This window comes from Oxyura jamaicensis, chromosome 9 (assembly GCF_011077185.1).
Source record: "Oxyura jamaicensis isolate SHBP4307 breed ruddy duck chromosome 9, BPBGC_Ojam_1.0, whole genome shotgun sequence".
NCBI classification, from domain to species: Eukaryota; Metazoa; Chordata; class Aves; order Anseriformes; family Anatidae; genus Oxyura; species Oxyura jamaicensis.
Genome location: NC_048901.1, coordinates 16,507,953 through 16,530,174, shown reverse-complemented (window position 1 = coordinate 16,530,174; position 22,222 = coordinate 16,507,953). Strand labels below are relative to the sequence as shown.

Here is a 22,222-nt window from a genome sequence, read left to right as displayed (position 1 = left end):
GAGTTATTGGCAGTCTGGGCAAAAGGAGCCATCCTGATCTTGTCCTCCTTCTTCTTCCAGGCTGGGAGTTCCTTCAACTTTCTCGATGCCAGCACTGGCTCTTGCCTGGTCCAGCCGTGACCCAGTTCAGAAAGCTAACTTGCAGGAAGTTCACCTTCCAAAAGCAGGAATGCTGTACAAAGGAGGAGACAGCAAGGCACACCTGGAAGGGAGGCTGCTCTTTTTAGTAGGTGCTAACTGTCACACTAGCTTAGCTATGAGAGGAAACCATGCTCAGGATTCATTGCACCAAACTGCTGCTTGCCAGTCATGCTCTCCTAAAATGGTGAATACTTTTGCTGCTTCAGTGAGCTGAAATAGCTCAAGATATTAAACAAGTGTCTGCAATGGAGCAGGCAAATGGTGACATGTGGACAGCAGGGATTAGCTCAACTGTTTCATTAAACCTTAGTCCCAGCATTGTTATTTTAGATATAAGGAGATAAACTGCCAGAAGAAACATTCTTTCTGCTGTAATCTCTTAACTGCTTCATTTGGCACTTGTCTCACAGATAGTACGGAAGTATTGCTTCTCATTTGGGTAGCAGTAAATTTTACTGGCTTTCGTCCTGAACCATAGGAGCAAGCTGAAACCTGTCCTGGGGCCCTGTCACTGACATGGAAAGAAGAAACATCAGTATTTATGATGAGACCGAAACATCTCTTTTGAAGTGTTCTACGAGGGGTTGTTGATGATGGGAATTTTCAGAACTTGGGTCCTGCATTAAAATGTCTAGTGTGATATCCTGGTGATTTCACCCTGCAAGCTGCAGAATGAGACCGTAGGACTGGGACGGGGAATTTCCTTAAAGGGATCTTACCCAAAATAGCACGAAGATAACACATCTTTCCTATATAGCAAAGGACATGGCCCAGGACCAACAGATGGGTGACTTGAGAGAGATTTACTTCAAATAATTTTTGTGTTTGCTGTATGGGCCTTGGGAATTCAGTTGCATCCATTTTGTTCAGACGCAAGCGAGTGCAACAGATCCTGATTCATTATCCTAAGTTTAGAAACTCTTAGGATGTGTTCCTGCTTGTCTGATCTCGTCTGAGTGGGAACACTGTGCTTGTTTGGGATGTCAATCAGCATGGAGGTAGGAGTTTTCTAAAATTGCCCAGTGGCATTAATGTGCAACTCGCTCGGTATAATTAAGTCCAAAATCAGGCCCTGGAGACGTGCCAGTCTGAATGCCTAGGGAACTTCACCGTTCCCTACGGTGAAGGTCGTATACGGTCAGATCCAGAGGGGCTCCAGTTGTGGACCAAACACTGTCCCTAGATGGAACCCAGAGGGAGATCAGGCAGTCTTAGAACATTGCTGGCAACAAAAAAGGAGAAAGCTCAATTATTTTAAAAGGTGAATTGTATGAACGAGACGAGGAGAAATGTAGCAAGAGGAAGGGATAAGTGCTGAAAATTTGGTTTACAAGAGGAGGATGTGGAGAGTATAGATGTCAGGACAAAAAGTTCCTTTTAAAAAGGGATTGGATGAGGACAAAATTGCTTCTTGAAGATGCTTCGAAATAATATAATGAGACGGTTCAGGGTAGCTGTAGTGTCCTTATCAGCCAAAGAACTTTTCTGAATGTTGCCTTGTTATTTTTTTACTGCAACCATAGTGTGTTTTACTATGATCAATCACAAAGGTTTTCTTTATAGTTCCAGCTTCAGACTGGTCTGGGATAATACCGTGATTTGTTTTACCCTTGCTTCAGCTGGAGGCGGCAGCCAGGTTGTGCTGGTGCCAGTTACCCCCCGTGTATGACGATGCAATGGACACTCAACTGGAACATGATGTAATGCTGCTGTCGCTAGTGTAAGGCTTGGGAGGCTTTTAGAATGTACCACTACGGGTCCATTAAACCCGCAACCATGTAATAAATGTTCCTGTGTCATTCAAAGACATGCCTTGGAGACTCATCAGGCAGCTGAGGTAGGCAGAGTGTAAGGGTGAAAATAAAGTACGGAACAACATGCGGGGCCAGGCGGAGTTCCTGTATACCACTTTTGGGCTGAGTGGTGCTCCAGTCGGTGCCAGCAGCACCCTTCCTTCCAGCTTAGTGTCTCCTACACACACAAAACCAGGTGGTTGTATAAAAAAAATGCAGCCTGGCCTCTCCAATTTAGGAAGGCAGCAGAGGGTGGTGTGTGATTGCCTGCCTTGAGGTGGAGGCTTGGGCAAGAGGGGAGCGTGGCTTGTCTGAGCTGGGACCTGGGGGCAAAAGGAGGGCAAAAAAAAGGGAGGGAGACGTATGGGGTGCTGCGGGGGGGAGGCTCCAGAGCTAGGCACGGGGCGTGGGTCCGGGACGGGGGAAGCCAAGCAGGGGTCTCGGGGCCGGGGGGCGGCCAAGAGGCAGCACCGACAACGGAGGAGGGCAGGGGGAGCCGAGCCGGCAGGGCTCGGTCCGCAGGAGGCAGCCAGGGGGGGCCGCGGGGACCCTCCCGGTGCGCACGCAGCCGGTGTCCGGGGCGGGGCCGGCCTCGGGCGCCCCCCGCCGGCTCCCTGCCGCCCGGCGGCCGAGCCCCGCTCCGCCAGCTCCGGGCCCGGGCCCTGCGCGCTCCCCTCGGCCGCTGCCGTGCGGGGCCTGCGCGCTCCCCTTCCCCTCCCTTCCCCGCCCCGGTCGCTCCGGCCACTGTGCCTCTCCCCCCCCCCCCCCGCCCGCCCATGGATTTCACATAGCACCGGCCTCCTCCTCCTCTTCCTCCTCTTCCTCCTCCGCCGCTCCATGGCGGCTCCGGCTCCGCGGCCGCCCGGCCTTTGCTGCTGCCGCAAGGGTTCCGCCACCGGCCCGGAGGCCCCGCCGGCTCCTCCCGAGCCTCCTCCCGAGCCTCCTCCGGACGTGGGGGCGGCCTCCAGCTCGCAGCTCTTCGGCCTCCGCCACCTGCACCTGGGGCTGGAGCTGCGGCCCGAGGCGCGGGCGCTGGCGGGCTGCCTGGTGCTGGAGCTCTGCGCCCTGCGCCCCCAGCCCAGCGCCCTGGTGCTGGACGTCCACCCGGCCCTGCGCGTCCTCTCGGCCGCCTACCGCCGGGCCCCGGCGGGGGAAGCGCCCTGCTCCTTCGCCTTCTCCCCCGCCGAGGCCTCCCCGGCCCCTCCGCCTCCTCCTCCGCCGCCTCCTCCGCCGCCTCCGCCGCCTCCCTGCCCTCCGCCGCCGCCTCCGTGCTCCGCCAACCCGCCGGCCACCGCCACCTTCCTCTCGGCTCCCTGCATCGCCGCTCCCCCCGGGGACCCCCTCGGGGACCCCCCCGGCAGCCTCCCGCCCGCCGCCGAGCCCCCGCCGCCGCTGCCCGTTTTCGCCCGGCCGCCGGCCGCCGCCTGCCCGCTGGGCTTCAGGGTGGATCCCTTCACCGACTACGGCTCGGCCCTCACGCTCTCGCTGCCCGCCGCCCTCCAGCCCCACCAGCCCTTCCAGGTCATCGTCCGCTACACCACGGCCGACGGCCCTGCCGTGAGTAACGGGGTCCCGGGGGAGGAGGGCGGCGGGGAGGCCGGGGAAAAGCCCTGCGCCCCGTAGCAGGGGCTTCAATGCTTTTATAACGCTCTTCTCCCCCTCACCGAACACCTTCAAAGCCCCTGTTGGAGTTCGTCAGGACACCTTGTGTCATTAAAGCTGGAAAAGAGCTCCGAGATAATCTGGTCCAACCATCACCCTGCTGCCAATGTCACCCACTAAGCCGTGTCCCATATAATCTGCAAATAAGTCTTCCTGTGGTGGTTTTTGTATTATTTTTGCTAGATGCTTACAGTCAGGCCTCGCGCACCCCGGTTTGTGTTCTCACCGGCCATGGTGAGGCTGGAGGTGCGGAGGGAGATGCTGCTCGTTCCTCCGGGTCACCCCTGGACAAGGGATAGGGAGTGGTCCGATGGGGCCATGCGAGGTGCTTGCCTGCCTCTGGGTTTCTGTCTTCTTCAGAATCAAGAGGTTTTGTGAATCATCTCCCTTGTTTTAGTCCCCTGGTGTTGAGGAGCGCTTTGCTCCTGGCCTTTTAGGTGCTGTCTGGTGCATCTTGTGTTTTTGGGAAGTTATGACAGCGAAAATAGACAAGTTACCACTGGAACAACAGTCTTTTTTGCTGCTCTGTAGTCTGTACTGGTTTGAAATCAAGTGAGAAAGATTCGTGGTCCACATGATCAAAACCTGTTTCCAAAAGGAATGGTTTCGTGCGGGTCTTGCAGCTTGGATGCCTCCGACTTACCTAGCAGGACGGGCTGTCGGCCTGCTGCTTTGGTGTTGCTGTTGCATTGGTCAGAACGAGTCCACGCACAGATCTGACTATTGCAATTTGTTTAGCAAGAACCGACCGTGTTGCCTGCGTGCAAAATAATCCAGTAGCAAGGACGTACTAGGCCACAAATGTACAAAAGGAGCATGTTGCTGGAGAGAACAAGTTTGATGGATCTTCTTCGGATCTGATTTTAGTGCTAGACTGAAACTTGAGAGAGTGACTTAATCCTTAATTGTCTGGGTAGGCTTACTGTGTTGCCTCAGTCTGGACAGTGAGTTGCACATGAAGGCTTCTATTGACAGAAGCTTCCTTTTGCGAGGTGTTGACCTTTTAGCATGCTGGTCCTTACCTAACATGGAAAGATGAGATGAAAATCTGGTAGACTTTCAATTCTAACCCACTTGTACGTGAGGATATCATTCCTTTTCACCTCTGGAGCGCCGTGTCTTGGTGCTTCCTTGTACAGCACTGTGCATGTGCTCTGAAGAGGTACATGGGAGATGTCTTTCAGGGCCCATGGCACATTCAGAAAATCCTGCTCCTTAATTTCATTTTTCAAGATGTGTTTTGTCTGCTCTATGCTTTATTTACGGTAGGGAGGCTCTAAAACTAATTTGATGTTGCTGTGTGCTCTGTGATCATCCTCGGTCTGGCTGAGCCATACCTCACGTAGTACACAGTAACGCACTTTCCTCCTCTTGAACAGATGCTTTTATTTTAGGCTAGCCTGTGCTTCTGACACAAATTGTACCCCGTATCCCAACTTGCTCCCTATTGTACGTTTTGGCTGGCGAAATATTTGTCCTCAAGCAGCACCTGTTCCAGCCCCTCATGTTTCTTTGGAGCTATCTTTTTAGTGCCGCGGTGGCAGCGCTGTCTGGCATTGCTGTTTTTCAGCCTAGCGTTGGGCTTTAAGAGATGGCTGTGAGTAACCCCTGTGTGTAAGGGTGAGCCCACTTATTCTTGTCCCCAGGGTGTTCCCTTGTGGTCCCTTTTCTCCTTGCAGCTTCACAGCATTAGACCTCTATTTCTATTTTCCGTGGCCTTTCTCTGAATATAATCTTTTTGTGTCAGAGTTTATTTTCTGCAGGACTTTAGTGTGCTCCTGGGACCTATAAAGCAGTAAATTCATGTTTCAGTGCAGCACGGGGCGTGTTGGCAGTAAGGTTGCCAGGACAGACAGTAGCCTGTTTAAAATTGGAAACCTGTTGCCTTGATATGCTCGCTTTGAGCCATCTGGATATGTTAGTTGACTGTCCCATTATTCCTCATGTGGAGGAAGGAGCCAAGAGCTCTGGTTTTTTGATGGACACTGGGAGACAGCTGAGAGATTAAATCTGCCTTTCGCAGAGCGTTCCAGCTCCCTGTGCTGTTAGGAAGCCGTATGCTCTGGACATCACCTTTTCGTTTCAGAAGCAAGACCATCATGAACACCGTGTATCTCGTGGGGTAGGCTGAAGGCATGCTGCTCAGGTGCATCAGGGAAAGCAGTTCAGCTCTTCCTTCACTCCTTTTCCCCCAGCCTTACTTCTTGGGGCTGCATATAGTGCTCTGCCCCGTGCACCGCTCCAGCTCCCTGCCCCCAGCAGCGCCCTGCTGCCTGCGCTCCTTTCTGGGAGCTGCTTCTGCTCATTTTCCCCAGTCCTGCCTCTGTCCTGCAGCACGGCCTGGTCTATTTATATTACAGATCTATTTATATTGTTTCGGGATAACTTTCATCATTGTTCCAAGTGCATCTGGAAAGCGAGACGGAGGATTGCCGTGTAGCTGCAGACATTAGGAAACAGGGGAAAAAAATACTTCATCCTCTGCAAACGTTTTTTCCTTTTGGCCTGTGGGGCTGGTGCTTCATTTAACTTCTACCAAATGTCAGATGAAGGGAGACTAGTTGAAAAGAAATTGTCATTAATTTATGGAGTTTCTTGTAAACAAGAATTAACTTCTCAGTTCCCCTTTGCTTCCTGCTTATGTTTTCTTCCTGCGCTGGTCAGGGGAACTTCCCCTTATCTCTCTCTGCCCTAAGGATGTTGCCTGTCAACCTTTTTTCCACCCTACTCTAGTGTTATAGCTTAGTTCTAGCAGTGTCTTATCTCTGTATTTTCTCTGTTAGCCTTTACAGTCTCTCAAAAAGCAAAGGAAGCAAAACCTTTTGAAGGTGAGGCTCTTCAGCAAGGCCAACAACTCAGAGTGTGAGTCAGGCTTTTTGTGATACAAGCACAAAAATAGCCAATTGGAGGAGTGTTTGTAGAAGTTGACTTCAGGGCAGCTCTTTAAAAACTTACTTTCTGAGGCTCCTTCCTGGATTTCCCCCTCACACGGGTGTGAAGAGTCGCACAGCCCTTGATAACAGGGGCAGCCAGGCTGTACGCAGCCACCTCTCTGGCCCAACAGGCTTGAAACAGAAGGGGTGATCTTAAATCCCAAGATGAGACTGCTGCTCCGAGATTAATTTTACTTTTAGATAAAGTTTTACATTTTGTAATGCCTCCTGCCCCAAAATACACGCTTCCACATTTAGCAGTGGAAGCGTGAAGCTCTATATGAATAAATGAATGCTGCTGACAGCATGTTGCCTTGCCTTGCCTTTCACTGATCCCCCAGGGTTCTGCTGAAGAGGATAATTTGGGAGAGCGGCATGCTCGCATCAGTGTAGAAGATTCGAAAGGCAAGGTACAAGATAACAAAGAATAATCTTATAGGACAAAGGGGGAGGGAGAAAACTTTGCCTTCCAGAAAACAGGTTAACTAGGAGACAGAATTGTAATATGCTATCAAAATCAGAGCAGACACAATACATGGACTTCTCTTCTGTAAGTACTTCATTTCGTTCCCTTGATGACCAGAAATGAACCAGTGTCTGCACTAACTGCTGTTCCCTGAATTCAGATTTATTGGTTGCTTTGATCTGAGGATTCAGCAGACTCAGAAGCTTTATTCCTTGCGCTTGACTGTTCCCAAGACTTCAAGTGGTTCCAACTTTATTGCAAGTTTCACAATATTTGATATTTTCCGTAAAAGTTCAGCTCCACAGTTCTAGGATTACAAGAAAATCCGTATTTAAAATCGTTCTTACACATCAAAGTTGGAGGCAGGGAGCATGTGAAAGCATAAACATTACAATTGAAATGGAAAAACCCAAAAGGCAAATAACTGCGCTTTTTCATATCGTTCTTAATACGTTCTAATGATTCGCTGGGGTCTGACTCATGATTTATTTGCTGTTTGATACTGAAAATTGACATGCTCAGTGGTGTTTTTTTTTGTGTGTGTGTGACCACCCAGAATCTCCTTATCCGCTCTGTAGAAAGAGGCCTCCAGTGTCATTGACCAGATGTTTCTTATATATACTGACTCTTTCGCATAGTGTCAAAATGTTTGATGCTTCAGCCAGCAGGGCAGTGTCAGGGTCAGAGATAATGTTGTGTACACTGTTCAGCCTCAGGTTTTATTTATTTATTTATTTTATATTTTTTTGCCAAACAGCTGGGGGGTTTCTCCTCCACCACAAGCCTCTTGATTTCAGATTTTGTTTCCTGACAGTTCATCCGTGTGTTTTTTGTCCTCTTCCCTCACCTCTTCTTCACGTAATGTTCCAACAGATCTGGTGGCTGGATCCCGAACTGACGTACGGCAATGCCAAGCCATTTGTCTTCACGCAGGGCCACTCGGTGTGTAACCGCTCTTTCTTCCCCTGCTTTGACACGCCGGCAGTGAAATGCACCTATTCGGCTACCGTCAAGGTAAGTGACAAATTGGTAAAAATAGTTAGTGGAGCACTTAGCTGCCCTTAGCTTGTGAAAGCATTATTACATTGTGCCTGTATATATGATATAAAATATATAGTATGACATATAGTACTATAGAAAATATGGGATTTTTTTTAGATCCCATGTTCTGGTTCTTGAAACAGAGTCAGGGTATGGCCACAAAAACAACTCTGCCTGTCATGAGTCTTGTGTTCCCAGTGCTCTACACTGAAAGAGTAACCATGACAAGGGTAATGAGAGAATTTGGTTTGTCAGTTCCAAGAGTGGTTACTGATGATAATACCCAACTGTATTTATTTGATTCTGAAAAGGAAAAAAACAGTTTTACAAAAGCAGCATCAAATAACGTTGCATTTTTTGTAGATTGTATATTTTGATACGTGGGCACTTTTCGGGCAGGCCTAAGTACCCGTGAAATATAAGAGCAGTAATATTTTTGGTTGGTATGTTTTCAGGGCATGTATAGACTGTGGTACAAAAAAAGTCCCACAGAAATCTTGTGTTTTCCATGTTTTCTAAAGGATTGATTTTCTGATCTATAACAAAAAAGATGTACATTAAAAACAGGGAGATCTGTGGTGTAGGTCTTCAGCCTTGGCCATCTAGTCAGTTGGTGTGTGTGATGTTGGTCTTTCAGGCTCCAGCAGGCATACAGGTGTTGATGAGTGCCACTCAAAGTACCTACTCAGAAGACGAAGGTGTCTATCAGTTTTACATGGAATACCCAGTTCCTGCCTACCTAGTGGCCCTGGTGGCAGGAGACCTTATACATGCAGACATAGGTCCAAGGTAAGATTTGCAGCAAGCTGATTTTTCCTTTTGTGTCTCTGTGCAGTGCTTCAGGTTACGCTCAGTAAATTCCTTGAGTCATCAGTAAGGGAACTGTGGGGACCATAAGCTGTGAGCATTCAGAGTTTGAGCTTTATCTGGGTGTAAAGAGTTGGCATTATGCTTGGAAAGATATTTTCTGTAAATGTTTCTCATTGTCCCCAGTAATCATTGCAGCTACTTGCTTCATTGCCTTAAGGTGGTTTAAGGGATCTCTGATCATCTTTTACCGTGTATCCAGAGACAGTTGACCTAAGAAGGCCTCAGTTTGATGTGAGACCTTTTAGCACTATGACCATAAATGGAAACCTGGTGAGGAGGCAGGTTATTCTTTCTAAGAGATAATTCAGTTTGTTGAAGTATCACCTGATGTTTTCTGTTTTCTGACAGGAGCAGAGTGTGGGCAGAGCCTTGCCTGCTGCCAACAGCCATCAGCAAGCTTTCTGGCATGGTGGAGCGCTGGTTGACTGCTGCAGAGAGTCTGTACGGGCCATATATTTGGGGGAGGTGAGTTCAGTAAGTCTCCCAGGAAAGTGTAATGTAATCCTGAGGATGCTGAAAACCTCACTCATTACAGATGTATTGAGAGTCTTAGCCCCAAAAAACAACATTAATAGTTTATGAAGTTAAGCTTGGCTGTGCATTAAAAGAGAGTGTTTTTGAGAGAATATTTTCCTTTGAATTGGAGAAGATGTTTACAAAGGCTTCCTATATTTATTCACTAAAGGTAATCAGGAAGAAAGTGTTGTTGTTAAGCCACCAAATGTTGTTTGAAATGATCTGAGAACAAGACCCAGTGTCGTGTGCCAGTGCTGTTCATTGGTGAAGAAAATCAGGAAACAAAACAAATAGTATTGTTATGTTCTGAAGCAGAGGGACTAGTGTCACTTTGCTGACACCGCAGGCACGCGAAATCAGCTCATTCACTCAACAGCTTCCCAAGCTCTCTCTTTCTGGGAGCCTCTGGGGTAAAGATTTATTTGTATATGTGGGTAGTGTATGTAAACTTAGTGGTTCTGGCTATCAGATATACAACTTGTGATGAGTTTGCATGTGTGAAGGGAGCACAATGCTTCTGGGAAGTGCAGGATCTGCTGCACGTGAAAAGCCTGTCTAGCCTGATGTCCAAACCTGAGCAGCTCTTTGGTCAACAAAATAGAAGTCTGTGATTCCCTGATCACAGGAAGAATTAGCATCTCTGGTTTAAAAGGCTGGTTCCTGGAATCACAAAAACTAGAGCTTTCTGTAAGGTGGAAAAATGTTTCTGTGTATGTCTTTTTTGAAATAGCTGCAATTTACCTCTTTTTTTCTTTCTCTTTTCTCTCCCCTCTCTCTGTAATTTTAGATATGACATTGTTTTTCTTCCTCCATCCTTCCCCATTGTTGCCATGGAAAACCCATGCCTGACTTTCATCATTTCTTCCATTCTGGAGAGCGATGAGTTTTTAATCATTGATGTCATTCACGAAGTTGCCCACAGCTGGTTTGGAAACGCAGTCACCAACGCTACGTGGGAGGAGATGTGGCTGAGCGAGGGGCTGGCCACATACGCGCAGCGACGGATCACCACCGAGACCTATGGTATAGCTGCAGAGATGTTTTTCTTTGTGATGTGTCTAATAATTGAGAGCTGGCTGAATGGAATATTTGCCTTGGGAGCTCGAAAGGCTGCTGGGAACTGTATTTTGTTGTTGTTGTGGAACATAAGTGGCCCAAACTTTGCTTTGAATGTCTTGGATGCTTACAGTCTGAGGTTTTCTTGGCTTTGGGATGAATAAATACTTGATGTGGTAACAGGAACTTTGGATGAGGTGTGTGTTAGCACGAGGTTCGAAGGAGATCTGTAGGAACTTTGGAACTGCCGTTGTGTACCAGGCAGGGGTTCACCTGTCAGACCAAGGTGAGCAGCGGCGACATCAGAGAAGTAAAATATTTTATTACGGTTACATTGTGAAAGAACTGTCTTCTAAACAAGTATGTCTAATTGTGATCAGTTAGTAGTTAGCTACTGCTGGAAAGAGTGAGGTAATAGTTCTTATCAAATAAAATATACACACCTACAGAGCTGTCTATTTGAGGCTTTGTGTAGAATTGTAGAGCCTCACCTTTGGCCGCTTTTATCAGCGAGTTTCACAGGTCAATTGTATGGTACTGTCCTTAGAATATGTAAGCAGTAAAACCTTCCTATTGCTTTTCATTTTTTCTGGAAATCTTGGCAGCAAGAGTATTTAGGACACTTGTTTTTAAATTTAATTCATGTACACTGTTTTTGGAGATGAGATGATGATTATGAAGTATAGGGAAAGAAGGGCTGTTAGCATCTATGGAGATGTTGCTATGTGCAGGATCTGTCTTTGGAAGCTGTTTTATGCTGAATAGCTCTCAGTGGTTAGGACTGTTCTAACATGTCACATTGTATAACACGTGGCAATGATACGAATTGGTCAGAAGATTCTGACCTGTTCTCTGTCCCAACTTAGTCCATCTCTCTGACCTAAGACAAGGTCCTTGTTTGTAGTCGCTTGAAATTTAGGATTGGTTGCTTCAAGAAGCAGTTGTTCAGGAAACTAAGAAATGCCTTTCCTTGCGCCGCTCCTTAAAAAGCTCTTTTTGCATTCTGTTTTGTTTTAAGGACAAACCTCTGATCTAAATCTTGCCATTTCTGACATCATTTCTGGCATATCTTCTGCTGTTAATAAAAAGGCGTTTTCGTAATGACATTGTTTACAGGAATTGGAGTCCAATGACCACCACACCTCTTGGATCTTGCTTAATCCTCCTCCCTGTTTGCAGCTTGAAGTAATTGCCTTAAACACTAGCTGTCCTGCGGGATTCTTGTTTTCTCCTGTGAAGCACATCCACCCCCTTTCTCTGCTAGTATAGACTTATCTCTCTTCCAGGTTTGTCCTGGTTCTTAATTCTCGTTGTGTTTATATCAGATTCCTATGCGTACACTGAGACTTTGAGATTGAATCTATGTAACAAGCTCTGTTGTTGAAGACTTAGCAAAGAAAGCTAAAGTGTTAATGGCCCTCGATGTTAAGTATCTGCTGAATGTGGGAATCTATTTTCCACAGCGTTACACATCTGCAAAGGCATAGGAAAGATTTCTTGACTTGCCAGCGTAATGCAGCTAGTTTGGCATGAAAGCATGGAATGCTCTACGTTGCAGTTAGATAGAAGGGTAGCCTACCCTGCTGCAGCTCTAAAAGAAGTCCTGCTGAGTGGAAGGTGAAAACTGTATGATACAATATGGCTAGGGTGCTAAATAAAGCTTCAAAAAGACCCACAGGCTCTTTAATATGCTAGCTAAATCTAATCCTTTTCTGTTTTCACCCAGGAGGTGACATTCACTCAGTAATATTATTCACTCAGTAATATCCTTGGCACTGAGTATGGAATGATATATTTACTGTTCTACCCATGACGTTTCTTTTTTGTAGCACTTGATCGCTCCTTGAAAGTTACCTATACAATAGTTGTTCCAATGCTGTTCTGCTTATCTTGCAAGGGCTGATAAGGTGATGTCAGGGCTTTAAACTTCAGCATCATTTTAAAGCATGTTGCTTTATTTTTCAGTTCAGCCTGCTGCATAATCAGAATGAGTAAATGTGCTGGTTTACGTTTTGACTTTCATTACAAATTGCAAGGAATTTTTCACTCAAGTTCCTATGAGGTTAGATTACTGTGATCCTGTACTGCCGTTGTCTCTTACACCTTCAGTCACCTTTACTTTGTGCGTGTGCTAGTTCTGCAGTCACTGTCCCACAGCTAATATGTTTCTGTCTGGGGCAGGAGCTGCCTTCACATGCCTGGAGACTGCGTTCCGCCTCGATGCTCTCCACAGACAGATGAAGCTCCTCGGAGAAGACAACCCGGTCAGCAAGCTTCAGGTTAAACTGGAGCCAGGTATTGCTCATGGCTGAAGCTGCCATACACAATGTCTGGATATTTTGCTGGATGCTGGAATACAGGCCAAAAAAGACTAGTTTTTACATGCCCTTTCTAAAAGAAAAAAAAAAAAAGACTGGTTTGAAAACCAATCTAAATGTAAATAACCTCAATTTAAGTTTCTTTTTCTTCAAAATTGGTTAACTCATATTACTTTATAAAGACTGTTCTGTTCTTAAACAGAACAGATTCACTAGGCAGAAACCAAGTATGAAAAACTTCTGCCTTGAAAGCTTCATGGCTTTGAGCTTTTGAAGTTGTAAAATTAAATAGTTTGCAATGGAAAATACTTGGAAACATCTAATCCTGTGCGATTGAATCTTCCGTTTTTTGTGTGTTTGTGTAAAAACTGCTTGTGTATGCATAAGCATACCGATAAACATATATACTTGGCCTCCTATTGAGTGAGTTATTCATTGTTAGAGGCTGTTTATCACCTGAGCTAGATAAATGGTGATGGAGCTCAGGGCTGATAGTTCTTCAGTTTTGTCCTGATCACTGGAGATGTGAAGCAGTCTTTAGTCTAGACGATATGCAGGCCAGCCTAAAATGCAAGTGGAGGTATTATCGGAACTGAATGGGATGGAAAACTGCACTGGAAGTCCCAGAAATGGAACAAATAGTGCTTACTTTACAATGATATATTTGAAAATGTGTAGTACAGTGATAAAACCTGAGCTTGACACTGGGAAAAGAAAAAGTTTGTCTTCAAATTTCAGGTGTGTTTTCAGTCCTCTAATTTGAAGTGACTTGTTTCATGTGGAATTAATACCTAGCTTACAATAATTGCTTTTTTTTCAGCCTGTACACTTGGACTGCTTCTGTTAATTTACTGCAGTAAATTAAATGTACTGAGAACAGGCTTGTTCTGTTTTTAAGTCACTGCACATCTACTCTGAGAGGAGTAGAGACATTTAGACCAGTTGGAATTAGTGTCCTCGTTGCATAGTGTCTTATACCGTTGTTGTTTCTCCTTTCAGGTGTAAATCCTAGTAATTTAATGAACCTCTTCACCTATGAGAAAGGCTACTGCTTTGTTTACTACCTGTCCCAGCTCTGCGGTGACCCAAGACACTTTGACTCCTTCCTAAGAGTTAGTGTGCATACACATATTTTTCTCTTGAGATTTATAGCTGCTTATTTTTTTTTTTCAGGTTTTGTTACTGTGGCTAATTAATAGGGGTGATACAAGGGTGTCTGAGATGGAAGAATGGGGTGGCCCCTTCTGCCATCCTAGATGATTCTCTGTACACAGCTTCTTCTTGAGATTTCTCATAAGTGAATGTGCTCATGTTCTTCCTTCATCTCAGACTGTGAGCTCAGGAAGTGCCAAATACAAAGTAGTTGTTTATTTTTGCTCCCTGTTTCCTGTGCTTCAAATAATTAGAAAGCTGTTCAGCACAGATTATCAATGACTGGAAAGATGTGACTTCATTCACTACTAAAAGGTATCAGCTTCTTTTTTTTTTCAGTCAGAATTGCAAAGGGCATTGTTTCCTATACTGGGGCAAGTTTGTTGTCTTGGAACACATTTGCAATAGCTATGTGAGCCTATACCTATTTGTTTTTGAAAAGTGACACAGCTCATTGCTTTTCTCTTTGATGCATACGTGTTTTTTTCAATTCCTTCCCAACCATGCCCCATTCGATCTCTTTTTCATGTATAGTTATACAAGTACGATTTTAGTCCATAATCTGTTAGAACAGCTGGCTACCGTATGATTCACCAACTTTTCACTAGTGTGAGCATGAGGAAACCTTCCTGCCTTTGATATGGTAATGTACCTATGATTATATCAGAAAAAAAAAACAAAACAAAACCACAAACCCAAAACTCAGCTGTCAATGTCTTTGCAGCTACCCGTTTTTTTTTTTCTTGTTGTGGTGCTTTCCTTATTTGGGAGGGAGATGGAAAGTATTTTTTGAGATTATTATTGCATGTACTTCTTAGAGCTGTCATTCACCCTTCCAAGTACTTGTCCTCACTTTTCCTTATCTTTTTTTTTTTTCAATTGTATGTAGTGGTTATTTATCAAAAAGAAGCTATGTTTCTCCTAACCATAATTTATCCTTTTTACTGTTTCAGGCCTACATTGAGAAGTACAAATTTACCAGTGTTGTGGCTCAAGATCTTCTGGATTCCTTCCTGAATTTTTTTCCAGAGCTGAAAGAGCAATGTGTTGAGAGCAAAGCAGGTAGGATGGAGTTTATTTAGTTAGCTGTAAAAAAACTGTAAAAAGTCTGGATAATAAACTTTGTGCTTGGCTCGGAGGACACACAAGCAACCGCTAAGGTTGAGGCAAACAAAACACTGGCAACAGCCAGATGTTCGGCGTACAAATGGTTGTGATGACTTACTGTCACCCCCTGTGTGCTGGGGAATGAGAATGTCTTAAATGGCTGACAATTTTGGCATTAATTATCTGAGTGGTCCTCAGTGGTTTCTCAGCTCATCTTTTGACGTTGCAGAGCGATCAGTGAATGAGATTAACCCATGCTTAAATGCAAGGAAAAGGTGACCATACTTTGAAATTCAATTTAATTACAGAGAAGGTGCTTTGCGGACTAGAACTTTTTGCAAGGTCATTTACGAATATAAAATCTCTTTTGATAAGATTTCATCCTCCCTTACAATCTCCTTACACCAGTTGGTGGATTTATAAAGCTCTGTAGTCTAGGTGCTTGTTAGACTGCTTGCTTAAAGAAACGAGACTTACATTATTCTGCTTTGTATCCCTTGTAAGTAATTATTGAACCCAGTGGTAAATTTAAACCAAACTGGCAGTAGAGTACAGCTCTTAAGAATGTTGAGGTCCGATGGGCTTTGTGAAAACTGGCAGCTGAGAGGTGAACTTGAGTGATCCTACTGTGGGAAAAGCTGCAGCACGAGCTCAGCGGTTTTAAGTTTTATTTGGCCAAATGGTTGGCTAGTGAGTTAACCACAACATCTGGCAACTTTTGCCTGACTAGTACTCAGGGGCTGTGGGAGAGGGTAGTTTTAGGGTAGATGGTGTGGAACTAGAAGTATTGTCAAGGGTTAGGAAAGTGCTGAGGTGGTAGAGGGTCATGGGGAAGAGCTCTTTGGGAAACCAAGCTCTGTTGGCTTTGCCACTTGTGGAGAAACTCGGTTTAAACTTGATTATATCAACAAAATTAAAATTGTTTTTTCTTGCTGATGGGTAGGAGAAGGGTTCAGTCAGCCCTCACACCTCCTTTTTTTTTTTATGAAGCAGATTTCCCCATATTCTTCAGTATTCCTCAAAGGTCTGGGAATGAGAAATGCACAGAAAATCTTATATTAGAGCATAATTTGATCATAGATACTTGTTAGCCTTAAGAGCATGTGTGTTTCTTTTATTTACTTACTGCAACGCTGAGCTCTAGAAGACTTGTGGTTAAATTTGGCAGAGGTGTTGCTGGCCCTCTTCCAGATGTCGTGTAGGCTAGCCTGATGAGGCTGCTAGGACTGTTATGTCACTGTAACTATGGGTTGGTCTGATTTGCTATTGTTAGAACCTCTCTTAACTGTGCTAGAAGCAGTCCTGAACCTTGAGACAGCCAAGCCATCTGCAGAGACTCCTGCTCGACATTTTTGGTGCTCCTCATTCCAGGACTGGAGTTTGAACGTTGGCTCAACGCTACAGGACCTCCGTTAGCTGAGCCGGACTTATCTCAGGGATCCAGCCTGACCAGACCAGTGGAGACGCTCTTCAAACTCTGGACCACTGAGCCTCTGGACTCTGCTGCTGCCGCCAGCAGTGTTGACCTCACTAAATGGAGAACGTTCCAAACCGTGCTTTTCTTGGACAGGTTGCTGGACGGGTCACCGCTGCCACATGGTGAGTACTCTGTAAGGGAAGTAGAAGAGCATTCCTGGGATGACAAATTGAATTCTAAAGAGCCCCACCCCACCTTGATCTTGTCATTCATTATTCTCCGATGACCCTCAAACGTGACAAAACAGGTCATAGTTTTTTCCTCTGTGTATGTGCTCTCTTCAGAGGTGATAAAAAAGCTTTCGGAGTGTTACTCCTCTCAGCTGGACTCCATGAACGCAGAAATCCGCATCCGCTGGTTGCAGATTGTAGTCCGAAATGACTACTACCCAGACCTTTACAAAGTTCGGCGCTTCTTGGAAAACCAGGTACTAAGTGCTGGATTAAAATCACTGCACCTCTCAGTGCATGAGACATGTGCATGAGACATGCGACGTGAAAGACCTTGGAACTTCTGCTTCCTGGCCAAGTGTAGACCAGGTGTGTAGCGAAGGGGCCGAGCATGGCTCACCTGCTAGCGGGTGGGGAGGAGCGGGCAGATGTAATCTGAAATGCCTACAGACAGTCTGTGCTTTTCTAGCCTAACTCATACCCTTGTCCCAGCTCTGCCCAGTGCATTTTTGCATTGCTTTACAGCAGCCCTGGCTTTTCCAGAGCAGAAATTTTCACGATACTAAATCATGTGATTGTTTGAGTATTTATACTTCAAGCAAGGCTAGGGCTCATCAAATTCCTTTCAGTGTTTTTTATCGTGCAGGAGCAAAAGGTTAATGCATGTGTTCGCTGTGGCCTCCTCGCCTTGGCCTTTTAAATAGCTCTGTTATTTGTGTGGAAATAGCTCAGTTGTAGAGAGCAAGTGGTTTTTGATTATCATTCGCTTAAAACTTTGCATTAAACTTACCTAGAATAGGCTCAGCTATCTTTTGAAGAAATGTGTTGCTTGTCTTCAACCTGAATGGATTTAGATTTAGGGCTGTTGGAGTATAGCTGTAGCAGAGCTGAACCTCTTGACTTTTATTAGAGTGGTATTATCCAGTGTTCCTTTTTTGCAGATGTCTCGGATGTACACAATTCCACTTTATGAGGACCTTTGCACTGGCACACTCAAGTCATTTGCCTTAGAAGTTTTTTACCAGACCCAAAACCAGCTGCACCCCAATTTACGGAAAACCATCCAACAGATCTTATCACAGGGCTTAAATCCACTTCCTGCCATAGACACTACAGCAGGCACTACAGAAACACCAGCAGTGGTGCTTGAGGACAAAGTCTCAGAGGCCACAAACGGTGCCATTTCACTCAGGGATGTTAATGTGTCTGCTTAGATCACCAGCTCGTGTCAGCCATGAAGCTTGAAAATGGGGACAGGAACAGAGGAAAGATACCAAGTGTCGCCTCCTTTTCCTCAGCCCTGCAGCTACAGTGCGTTGCTGTAACTGGATTTCTCTCACAGAACACAAAGGAAATGTGCCTTCAAGTATCCAGCATGTGACACTGCCAGGCTTCAGAGATCTCCTTCAGCTGTGGGTTGGATGTTTTGATTAGGCAGGGACTCCTGGGCAGTTGCTTCTTCAGGGAAGGTGGATAGTTCTCTTTCCTGAGGCTCTTCTGGATGTTTTCTCCGAGGTTGTTTTTTTTTTTTTTTTTTTTGTCTTTTTTTTTTTCCCTTCTTTCTTTTCTGTTTTGTCTGAAGCCACTGAGGCATGTCCTACTTGCTGTGTGTATGTTGCTGGGGAGTGTGTGTGTGTCAAGCTGCCATTATCCTGACATTTGGACTGAAGTTTTGCAAAGAAGACACTCAGGAATTCTCAGTGGCAGCAGATATGTTTTCATGTTATGCTCCTTACTGTGACAGAGGTATTGTGATTTTGGAGGTAGGGGGACTAATGCTCAAATAATTAAGAAACTAATTTTAAATAGCTCCTCGTTTCCCCCATTTCCCTACTCCAAGTGGCTAAATAATAATAATGCTTTATATATATAAAAGACCAGGGGAACCTTATGATGGATTTGAAATCCTTCCATAGTTAACCCCACAGTTTTCCCTTTGCACTCAATGGGACAAGCAATAAAGAAATGTGTAGGCTTGAATTTTCAAAAAAAAGTTAAATGAGGTGCCCAAATGCCATCAATTCTGGTACTAGCTGGATGCCTAAATCTTTTTTAACTGTTTTGACAAGTCTAGCTGCAACCTTTGTTAGTGTCTTAGCATGTGTAGCACATGCATTCATCAGATACGCTGTGTGTTTTCTATTCTGTCCTTTTGGAAAAAATTAACAGGACCTTTAATTTAATTTTTTAAAAGATCCCTAGCATATGTTGGGGCTGTAAGTCAACCCTGGAGATATCCATGCTCAAATTTTACTGCCTTGCATAACATTTGCCTGAATAACAGTTGCCCTGTCATATGATAGTCTGAGGAAAGCACTCTTTATTTGATGTGAAAATTTTAAGCCCCGCTTTACTCGAGTCTGTTTTCTGACTCGTGGTGGTGGCAAGATGCCATTTCATTCACACAACGTGCTGTTTCTCTTGATCCCTGGCCAGGCCTGCAGGATGGAGAGACACTCTCATCTGTGCCGTTTGGTCTCCACAGCGCTGAGGGTGAAGCATTGCTGGCTATTACACAGTACAGGTGATGGTTCTTCGACTCCGTGCCCCTTTCTTTTAAGCACGGATAACTGTGCCTCTTGGTGAGCTCCCAGTAAGCACCTCTGAGCTGATATATCAGCAGGATAGGGGACTAGTTTGAATAAAAGGTGCAACATTTGGAAGAGGCTCAGCTAACGGAGACGTGAGAGAGAATCTGTTATAAACTTTGGTGCAAATTTTAGCACTGCTATGGGGATCTGCATAGCACAGGGAGAGGGGAAATTTGGGAGATTTCACCAAAAGAATCTGTTTACACCCATGTGTGGATGGGGACTTAGGTGCTGTTACTGGTTCTGCATTTTCTGGCTTTAAATTAATTTGGACTTCACCATAGCCTTAGCCTGGGCTGAACTGGGATAAAGCAATAATGAACTCAGGCCTCCTTTGTGCTTCATTTGTTTTCAAAAACGGGCCCTCAGCATTGCTGGGCTTCAGAACTCCAGGTTCTGCTCTTTGCTCCGTGAATGGGATTACCTTTTTTGTTCCGTTTTGTTTTCCCGGAAGGGACGGAGAATGATGTTTTCTGTACAAATCTCTTTCCTTTTCGTTTGTCGTTCTATTGAAAGAGATTTGTACAAGCTGACCTTCTGCTTCCTGCGTTGCCGCTGTTGGTGCTGCGTCTCCTGGACCCCTCTGCCAGCAGCGGCAGCCTGGCCAAGACCAGTAACCACTAGCATCTCTCGGAATCCCAGGCCTCTGTTTTAACACGTTTTATTTTGTGGGAGAATGTATGTGACCCTGGTTGGAATTTTTAATTTACATGGATGCCTTACGATGATTGTCAAATTAAACTAAGCTTTGTGACAAGTTGAGCTTTTTGAGCTGTTTTTCAGTGTCCCTGTGACAGATACCTGGAAGAGCTGATTTGGTATGTTGTCTTTATTTTGTCCTTTTCTGGAGTAGAGCATGATGGGGTTTGGAAGCTATTTAAAAGCTGCACAGCAAGAAGTTGGAGAATTGGCAAAAGAAAATAATAAAAAGTAAATATCTATGGTTACTGCAACTGAATGAAGTACATCAGACCAGCTATGTGTTTGTATATGCATGCATCAGAGCAGAGAAGGGCTGTCTGGTCCCAACAGACTGTTTCCTGATTAAAGGATACAAAACTTAAGTAGGTGTTTCAGCTCTCATCCCTGTGAGATCCCATCAGTTGGATATTTAGATCCGACTTATTCTCTGAAATACAGAAACAGCACAAGATTTATTGAGTATTAAGTGTAAAAGTATTCTCTGCATCTTACTTCAGGTACTTTTGCTCCTCTTGTGAGTAGGGAGTGTACTTTTATTTTGAAGAGAGAAAGAATTGGAAGCAGGTTTTTGGAGATAAGCCTTCCTTTTGTTGAACTAAAATAAATGAATGCTTCAGGCAACTTTCTATCTTGATTTGTAGTAGACTTGACATTGAATCGCAAATTAGACTGAGATTAAATAGAAACTATTATTGTCCTTATCTTTGCTAGGTTAATTTGTGATCTGTTAAAGTAAGTTTAGTACAGCAGAAGAGTTTTGTTTAAACAGATGCCGAGAGAGGGTTATTCTTAAAATGAAAGCTGTTACTTTATTTCCCTGCAGTCATGAGCAGGGTGGTGTAGGGTCTAGCAATATCAGTTGTGAAAAAGCTCTGAAGAGCCATACACTTTAATAAAATGGAATATTGCTAACTTAATTTTTTAGCATCTCATAGCCACATGGGTTAATACATTCCTGTTAGCTACACATATTACTCTGTTAAGCTCGTATCTGTGATTTTGCTGCCATGATACATTACGGCATCCTGACTGTGCACTCCATCCCAAACATTCTTATTTTTTTTTTAAAAAAATATCTCGTGGTCTCATACTACAGTGACCTTGGCCATTGTCTTTTTTGGATAACAGAGGACCTTCCGTACGCTTCTACGAAGCACGCTTACTGCACAATTCACCTTAGGTCAAGTGCACTTCTTCAGTCTGTTTTTCCTCCTTGTGTTTGTCTAAAGATAATGCAATGTAGTCAACGGTTATAAATCACATGACATTTTTTTCACTTTTTTTGTTAAGCTTAAAGTTGTTATGACCAAAATATCAGGCTGTCTTTTTGTATAAAACCACAGTAGAAATCACCGTGTGAGATTTATCAAACCACTAACCTCCGAGAATTGTTTTTCTGTTGGGAAGATAGAATTTAAACGACAATTTAAAGGCTGAGTCTGTCTTCCCAGTAGCTAAAGAGAGCACTGTGATACCATTCTTCTGTGGTATGGAAGTATAAAACCCTTCTCCATATCTCCCTTAAGCAGCAGTATGACATTGTGTGCTGCTTCTCTTGACGCAGCAACAACCACTGTCAGCCTAGTAGCACTGCAGGGATTAAACCTGCGTCTTCCTAAATTTACGTGCTATCAGGATCCAAAGAATTGGAAGAGTTCTGTGTAATTTAAAGGACTTCTGCGCATCATCATTTGCAAAAGCACACACATGCTGAGCCCTCAGATCCCGTTTAGTGGTCTCCCAGGCTCTGAACCGCCACCAATTGAAGACAAATGACAGAGGTAAACAAGGGGTTGATTAAAACTCAAAACTCAGGGAAGAGATTATGGAAATACCATCAAATAGTACCCTGTCAAAGGACAGTCTTTATTCACATGGAAATGAGCTGGCTATGTTACTGGATGCAAATCCCTTTTAACTCTCAATTTCCATGGCAACGGAACTTGGCCTATTGGTGTCTGCTTTCCTCCAGGAAATATGAAGCACCTGCGTAAAGTGCCCTGAGAAACAGGTTGACAAGAAGGCAAGTGTCATTTTGTCTTAATATATTCTAGCTCTCGCTATCTAAATAGACCCGTGTTTCTGTCTTCAGGAATAGTATAATCCAGCAGGACTGCCAAGAGGCAACAAAGAAAATTGCTGCTTTTCTTCCAAAGGGCTTAGGGTCAATAAAAGAAAACATTGCCAGCTGCATAATGGACGAATTTTCCTGTTGCCAACTTTGCAG

The 22,222-nt window shown here is 44.7% G+C and overlaps 2 protein-coding genes across 5 annotated transcripts in view; both read left to right on the top strand.

Moving 5' to 3' along the window:
• ABCC5 (ATP binding cassette subfamily C member 5) overlaps positions 1–1,941 on the top strand; it is a 45,093-nt gene extending 43,152 nt beyond the window's left edge. For all 3 annotated transcript variants that reach the window (XM_035334843.1, XM_035334841.1, XM_035334846.1), the window contains one exon: positions 61–1,941. In XM_035334843.1, the coding sequence (XP_035190734.1) occupies positions 61–120 (60 nt within the window). In that variant the 3' untranslated portion in view covers positions 121–1,941. The remainder of the gene's footprint in view (positions 1–60) is intronic.
• Positions 1,942–2,565: 624 nt separating this feature from the next.
• On the top strand, positions 2,566–20,616 carry RNPEPL1 (arginyl aminopeptidase like 1). 2 transcript variants are annotated; one of them, XR_004753279.1, is made up of 11 exons: positions 2,566–3,491; positions 7,869–8,009; positions 8,674–8,825; positions 9,255–9,371; positions 10,210–10,445; positions 12,660–12,773; positions 13,796–13,908; positions 14,902–15,010; positions 16,427–16,654; positions 16,817–17,071; positions 17,644–17,779. XR_004753279.1 is itself a non-coding variant. In XM_035334850.1 (11 exons), the coding sequence occupies exons 1-11, from the start codon at positions 2,772–2,774 to the stop codon at positions 17,914–17,916; spliced, it is 2,346 nt and encodes a 781-aa protein (XP_035190741.1). In that variant the 5' UTR covers positions 2,569–2,771; the 3' UTR covers positions 17,917–20,616. The 2 variants fall into 2 exon arrangements, 1 of the variants encoding a protein (XP_035190741.1); XM_035334850.1 differs by having other exon boundaries at positions 2,569–3,491; positions 16,817–16,959; positions 17,644–20,616.
• Positions 20,617–22,222: the final 1,606 nt, after the last annotated feature.

Bases quoted from the DNA above. Each gene is read 5' to 3' on its own strand.
- RNPEPL1 (XM_035334850.1), top strand. From the start codon at position 2,772: ATGGCGGCTCCGGCTCCGCGGCCGCCCGGCCTTTGCTGCTGCCGCAAG. The intron at 8,010-8,673 runs GTAAGTGACAAA...TTGGTCTTTCAG, and splicing joins CCTATTCGGCTACCGTCAAG to GCTCCAGCAGGCATACAGGT. The intron at 15,011-16,426 runs GTAGGATGGAGT...TCCTCATTCCAG, and splicing joins ATGTGTTGAGAGCAAAGCAG to GACTGGAGTTTGAACGTTGG.